This window comes from Morus notabilis, unplaced genomic scaffold (genome assembly GCF_000414095.1).
Source record: "Morus notabilis unplaced genomic scaffold, ASM41409v2 Scaffold410, whole genome shotgun sequence".
Classification (NCBI taxonomy): Eukaryota; Viridiplantae; Streptophyta; class Magnoliopsida; order Rosales; family Moraceae; genus Morus; species Morus notabilis.
The window spans coordinates 228,916-236,106 of NW_010359246.1; the positions used below are offsets into that span (position 1 = coordinate 228,916).

At 53.1% G+C, this 7,191-nt stretch overlaps 1 protein-coding gene across 1 annotated transcript; it reads right to left on the reverse strand.

Moving 5' to 3' along the window:
• Window positions 1–3,310: 3,310 nt before the first annotated feature.
• On the reverse strand, window positions 3,311–6,310 carry LOC112090784. The gene is made up of 3 exons (XM_024162894.1): window positions 5,905–6,310; window positions 4,458–5,439; window positions 3,311–3,995 (listed from the first exon to the last, which is right to left on the reverse strand). Exons 1-3 carry the CDS (start codon window positions 6,308–6,310, stop codon window positions 3,311–3,313), a joined length of 2,073 nt encoding a protein of 690 aa, XP_024018662.1.
• Between the last annotated feature and the right edge of the window lie 881 nt (window positions 6,311–7,191).

Here is a 7,191-nt window from a genome sequence, read left to right on the forward strand (position 1 = left end):
GGGAGAAGTGCCTTCCTCCGCCGTGGCTGGTTGTATGCCCGGGGCTGGGCTTGAGTTCTCAGCCACAGGCTCTGGGGACTTTGGCTGGTGTGTCGTTCTTTGTGCCTCCTTGCGTTGTACCTTGACCTCTCGACCATTAGGATCTAACTCTGCCCTTTGTTTGTTTTCCAGAGCATGCCGTCCAAACAAGCTAGGGGTCGAGAGGTCTCCACGTCCAGGGTGAGGGACGATTCGGTCGAGGTGGCGACGACGAGCTCGTCCTCGGACGGAAGTGTAGACTCTCTGCTTCGGCAGGTGAAGGATTACCGAGAGGCGTCGGTGACGCCCTCTCGGTCAGACGAGCTGATCCTCCTCGACGAGGAGGACACGGGTGCGCAGGCCGGCCCTGCTGAAGGCCGAGGGTATGGGGTTGCGTCGTCCAGCGGCCTCTCAGGTTTGGCCACGGACGTTAACCCGTCTAAAATTAGGCCCAGGGCAGCCCTGAAGGCCTTCAATGATGCCGAGATCGACCCCCTACACTTCTACTTGATCATCCCGACCCCCAGCGACCGGGCCCACAACCCCCCTGCCAACCATATGACTGTTTACACCCGGGCTCTTAGCTTTGGGCAAACTATCCCCTTTCATCCTTTTGTGAAGGCCCTTTGTAGCATCCACAGGATATCCCCCGCACAGTTGTCACCCATATGTTGGGTGACAATTAACTCCATGGTTATTATGTGGAGGAAATTCTTAAAGGTCGACTTGACCGTCGACGAATTTTTGTACTGCTACTCTCTCAAGGCCTCCCCAGACCAGAGAGGGTTTTTCTACTTGGCTTCCTCGGCCAAGTCCAAACCTCCAGTTCCCCCGTTGGTGGTCGAGAAGACCTCCAGTGCCCACGGGTGGAAGCCCTAATTCTTTTTCCTTGGGGACAACTTTAATTCCCACCCTCTCGACGGTGAGCGTCCTTTGGGGACGCAAACCATATTCAGCAAATACTGTAGGTCCTCCGCCTTTTATACTATATTTTTATAGTGCAGACTCCATCCGTCGAGCCTACTAACGTGTTGCTCCCTGTTGCAGGTGAAGTCGTCCCTCGGCCGCAACTCCCCGCTTCTGCCCTTGCACGCGTCGAGCGGATTCTCGCCCTGCCCGACGACAACCGCCGTGCTTCGGTTCTCAACACTGCCAAGAACCGGGAAGAATATGACTTCTCCGTGCTCCTCGATACTCCTCGACGTCCTGTCGGTCCTCCCGCGGACCTCTTGAGCTTTAAGTCACGGTTTTTCTCCCTTGTTGCTGTCTGAGGTCAAGGCTTACGGTTTTGAAGTTTTCGAGCTTATCTCTTCTTCTTTCCACAGCCGTGCCATCAAAGATGAGGTATGCCGTCTCGGTGAGGCCGAGGAAGAGGAAGAACATGGATGAGGTTTTGGAACCGCCGAGGCAACCGCCCGCTCAAGTCACTCCCTCTCCCCGTGTCGCCGACCCCCACCTCCGGGGGATGCTGGTGATCGATCCCTCAGCCATGGGGCCGTGGGTCGGGGAGTCCCGGGCCCCTGCGAGGGTTGAGGAGTCCTCCTCTCAGAAGGCTCGACGCCTTGAGAAGGGGAAGTGCATCGAGGAGGCCCCTCCTGCACCCGAGCCGCTAGTGATGTCGGGGTCGGCCATGGATGACCCCAAGTTCGTTGTCACGGACGTCGTGCCGAGGCATCTGCATACTGCTCTGCGCCTCCCTCCCCGCTTTAGCCTTCCTATCCAGGCCATTTACACGCTCTTCCATGCCGATTCCTGGGAGTCCTTCGCAAGGGGACTCCTTCGCGAGGAAGAGCATCCTGGAGCGCCAGCGTCTTACCGTAACGCGCCAACTCTCGGTATGTCCCTCCCCTTTTGCCTTTCCTTGCTTGGAGTTCCGTCTCCACGTTCTAATCTCGTCCCATCCCCCTCCCTTGGTACGCAAGCCCTTGAGCTCGCCCTCCAGAACTATGTAGAGTTGGAGGACCTGATCCAGAAGGGGACGTTCTCGAAAGACGCCGAGCAAGAGCTCAAGACACTTCGCGCCGCTCGAGAAGAGTCTTCCCTGAACCTTGAGGTCGAGAAGGCCAAGGTGGAGTCTCTAAAGGAGAGCCTCGCCACCGAGAAGGCCGCCAGCTTCCGGGAGGGCGAACAGTCGGGGAGATCCAAGGCCGTCGAGGAATCCCGCTTGTCCGCCGAGTTCCAACAGCAGCAGACGGATGTGGCTTCACAAGCGGTCTGGGACTTCATGGCTTCCGAGGAGCTTGGCCGTTTGGTAGACGCCAAGCTGGAGTCATTCAAGGCGTCCAGGGAGCTCCAGGAGATCATTGAGGGGCAGGTGGAGCGGTTCCAGTCCTCTGCGGCCTTTGAAGAGCTCATAAACCAGAGGCTCGACGCCTATCAAGACTCTGCCGAGTTTGAGGAACTCCAGTTGTCCCTCATAAAGTCCGCTGGGGACCAGATCCTCGACCGTTTTCGGAAGAAACGTCAAGATGTCGACCTTGCTTTCCTCGACGAGTTTGACAGCGAGGAAGTGGAGATTGTCAACCTGGACCAACCGGCAGAGGAGGTCGAACAGACACAGGTTCAGGCTGGGCCAGCGAGCGAGGACTCGGATCGGGTGCCGGGGGATGGCGGCGAGCCGGAGCTGGGGGGCGAGGAGCACGCCGGCGGGGACGAGGGCGCGTAATAGATTTTAATTTCTTTTTTCTTTTGTGGGGCCATAAGGCCCAGACAATATTTATTTGGCGGTTTGTAACGACCATAAGGTCGAGACAATTATTTTTGTTTGTGTTTCTTCTCTCTTTCCTTTTTTTTTCTTTATATATACATTCACACTTTGTTTATTCTGTTGTGTGGAGAATCTCTTGCTAAGTGTAGGCTCGACTACATCTCGTGAGTTGAGTTTTTTCTTTATGGGGGGCCTCATGTCGGGCCTTAGCACCCCTCGTCCAAGCTGAGTTTCATAACTCGGCTTTGGCCGATCATTGTAGAAACGTCGACGTAGGTAGTAAAATGTTTAGGCGTAGAAACTTTGTTCATTGTTCGGGTATGGTCGAGCCGGAGCCCTACCTCCCTTGCAAGTTTGTGGGGCCGTATTATCCCCTCGTTGTCGACGTATCGACGGACTAGTCCGATCGACGTATCGACAGGAATAGTAGACAGTCGTGAGGCGGGATTTGTTGACTAAACGCGCGTGTTGCTTTTTATTCATGTAGAATTTACAAGTGGCTTTCCAGCTTATCATAAGGAATAAATGATACAGAATAAGAAATCGAGACATTAGGTCTGCTCTGCTCGGTCGACGTGCCCCGGATTACTGGTAGTAGACCTTTAACTGGTCTGTATTCCAAGTATGCTTGATGTCTTGACCATCGAGCTCCGCCAGTCGATAGGACCCGTTAGCCACAATTTCTCTTATTCTGTAGGGCCCTTCCCAGGTTAGGCCCAAGGTTCCGGAGTTCCTGGGTTTGGTGTTAGGGGTTACTACCCTTAAGACCAGGTCACCGACCACGAAGCGCTTTTGCCTGACCTTCTTGTTATAATATCTAGCAGTTCTTGCCCGGTAAGCGGCGAGCCTTAGCTCCGCGTCTGTGCGCCGTTCCTCCAGGAGGTCGAGCTCCAAGCCCATCAGCTCGGCGTTCCTCCCTTCCTCATACCGGGTTATCCGGCTGGTCGGGATCGACACCTCGACTGGAAGTACTACCTCGATCCCATATGCCATCGAGAAGGGCGTTTCTCCTGTAGTAGTTCTACTCGTTGTTCTGTAGGCCCATAGCACCTTCGGCAACTCGTCTGCCCATTTCCCTTTGTGGGCGTTGAGGCGTCGTTTGAGCGTGACTTTAATTATCTTGTTGACTGCCTCAACTTGTCCATTAGACTGGGGGTATACAACGAAGGAGAAATTCTTGTAGATCCCCAATAGTTCACAAAATTGGCGGGTGTTGTCGTTGTTGAATTGCTTCCCGTTGTCAGACACGAGAGAATGCGGCACACCAAACCTGTAAACTATGTTGTTCCATATGAAGTTCGTACACTTCTCTTTCGAGATGGTCGTTAATGGCTCGGCCTCTACCCACTTCGTGAAGTAGTCGACGACGACAATAGCGAACTTTTACCCCCCTGGGGTTTTGTGTAGGAGACCAATAAGGTTAATTCCCCACTTGGCGAAGGGCCAGGGAGACACTATAGATGTCAGGTCTTCTGAGTGCAGTCGAGGGGTAGGAGCGTACCTTTGGTAGCTTTCACACTTCTTCGCGTATTCAGCTGCGTTTTTCTTGAGACTCGGCCAGTAATACCCCTGCCGAAGTATTTTGTAAGCTAGGGACTGTCCCCCCGCGTGGTTCCCGCATATCCCGTCGTGCACTTCGTATAACACTTTCTGTACTTCTTCCGCGCCGAGGCATCAGAGCAAGGGCGTCGAGTAGCCCCTTCGATATAGGATGTTGTCGTGCATCGTGTACCTCGCTGCTTGATACCTCACCCTTTTTGCTTCCTGCCTGTCCTCCGGGAGTTCACCCTGGGCTAAGTACCTGGTGATTGGGTCCATCCAACCCGGTTGGTAGTCCACCGACGCGACCTCGGGCCTCCTCTTCGTGGTTAGGGCTTTCAAGACCTCCACGGGAACCAGATTCAGGAGCTCGGCATCTCTCGACGTTGCCAACTTGGCGAGAGCGTCGGCGTTGCTATTCTCTGCTCTCGGCACTTGCTGTATATCATAGGCTGCGAGACTTCCCAGGGCTTCCTTGACCTTCTTCAAGTACGCGGCCATTTTCTCATCCCGGGTCTGATATTGGCCTTTCACTTGATTCACAATGAGCTGTGAGTCACTGAAGATGTCCAGGTTTCCCGCTTTTAGGTGCTCCGCCAACCGGAGTCCAGCCAGCAACGCCTCGTACTCGGCTTCGTTATTGGAGGCGGGGAAGTCAAACCTGATGGCGGAGGTGATCTTGTGTCCCTCAGGTGTATGTAATACTAGCCCTGCCCCGCTGCTGTTGTCGTTGGAGCTCCCATCAACGTAGAGCTTCCACCGCGGCGTCTCGTTCACTTCCTCGGCGTCGTCCAGTAACCTTGTGAACTCTGCCACAAAGTCTGCCAGGGCTTGGCCCCTGATGGCATTCCGCGGTTTGTAGTTGATGTCAAACTGGCTGAGCTCTATGGACCATTTCAAGAGCCGACCGGAGGTGTCGGGTTTTTGTAGCACCTGCCTGAGTGGGTGGTTGGTCAAGACCTGAATGCTATGGGCCTGGAAGTAGTGCCGCAACTTCCTCGCCGTCACGATCAGCGCGAGGGCGAGCTTTTCCATCTGGAGATACCTCGTCTCGGCATCGAGGAGGCGCTTGCTAGTGTAATACACCGGCATCTGCACCTTCTTCTCTTCGCGGATCAACACCGAGCTAACGGCGTGTTCCGAGACCGCCAGGTAAAGGTGTTGGGAATAGTGTCCTAGAAGCATGAGATGTAAAAGGATATTTATTATTTATTTAATAAAAGAGTTTATTCATCATTTTATGTGCATATATTTATGAATATTTTATGAATATCAAATAAAATTCCTTGATTATTTATGTAACCTTAAACATGGTATATAAGTGTTGTATACGAGAGGATAATGTTTAAGGATAATAATCAAAAGTAATTGTTCATAATGAATTTAATTAAAGTTCAGAATCTTTAATTAAAACATTATTAATACATGTCATTCCCATTTAGAATGGAACGGTGTTATCCGCACTGTTAATATGGCGAGATATTGAATGAGTGTATTTCGCATAATGAGATTATGTTGTTGGAACGCCTGTTCGCACTCTTCCGTCCACACGAATGCCTTGCTGCCCCTCAGGGTGTCAAAGAACGGTACGCACTTATCCGTAGATTTTGAAATAAACTGGTTTAGCGCGGCCACACAACCTGTCAGCTTCTGGACCTCCTTGGGCTTCCTTGGCGATTCCATGTCGAGGAGGGCATGAATCTTTTCTGGATTTGCCTCGATTCCTCGACTGCTCACCATGAAACCTAAGAATTTCCCAGAGGCTACGCCGAAGGCACACTTACGGGGGTTTAGCTTCATTTTGTACGCTCTGAGAACGCCAAACATCCTCCTAAGGTCATCCACATGGTCCTCGGTCTTCTTGCTCTTTACCAGCATGTCGTCCACATAAACCTCCATTGACTTTCCTATTTGCCCCGCGAACATCTTGTTGACGAGGCGTTGATAGGTTGCCCCGGCGTTTTTGAGACCGAAGGGCATCACTTTGTAGCAGTAGAGGCCTCTGTCAGTGATGAACGCCGTGTGTTCTTCGTCGCGGTCGAGCATTGGTATCTAGTTGTAACCTGAGTACGCGTCCATGAAGCTCAGCATGTCGTGTCCCGCCGTAGCGTCGACCAGCTGATCGATTCGGGGAAGCGGGAAACTGTCCTTGGGACACGCTTTGTTCAGGTCACTAAAGTCGACGCATGTCCTCCATTCCCCGTTCGGCTTCTTTACCAATACGGGGTTTGAGACCCACCTGGGGTACAGGACCTCTCGGATGAAGTCGTTCCTTATCAGCTTGTCGACCTCATCCCGCAGTGCCTCGTATCGCTCGACGTTCATGGGTCGTCGTTTTTGCCTTTTAGGCGGATACTTCTCATCAATGTTCAGCCTGTGATACATGATGTCGGGACTTATCCCTTCTATGTCTTCGTGGGTCTAGGCGAACACGTCGAGGCTTGTTCTAAGGAATTCGACTAGTTTCTCGCAGGCCTGTGTCCCCAGCTCTGAGCCCACCCTTAGTGTTCTCATCGGCTCTCTTTCATCGATGGGGACCTCGACCAAATCCTCGACCGGTCCAGTCTCGGCCTCGTCTCCTGGGAACCTTAGATCCAAATCACACTGTTCCGCCCTGGCCTCGACCATTCTTAGTTCCCTACGTACCTGTGTCGACTCGGTGTAGTGGCGGATTGTCTCTGAGTACGTGAGCCTCGAATCATACTGGTTTCCCCGGGCCTTGCCGATCCCACTGGGCGTCGGGAACTTCATCACCTGGTGATAGATGGATGTGACTGCCCTCAGGGCCCTTAGCGTTGGGCGTCCGATGACTGCATTGTATTGGTCGCCTTCCTTCACCACCAGGAACTTCGACATGATCGTCGAGGTGTGTGGTCGGTCTCTAATGGTTATGGGCAGCTCTATCGCCCCTTCCGGGATGACGTTGT

What these genes read in the sequence shown, in the direction of transcription:
- LOC112090784 (XM_024162894.1), bottom strand. Translation starts at nt 6,310, where the DNA reads ATGCTCGACCGCGACGAAGAACACACGGCGTTCATCACTGACAGAGGC. An exon ending in GGAGGTCCAGAAGCTGACAG is followed by an intron (nt 5,440 to 5,904) that starts GTTGTGTGGCCG and finishes TCATGCTTCTAG; the next exon opens with GACACTATTCCCAACACCTT. An exon ending in GTGAGGTATCAAGCAGCGAG is followed by an intron (nt 3,996 to 4,457) that starts GTACACGATGCA and finishes CATAGTTTACAG; the next exon opens with GTTTGGTGTGCCGCATTCTC.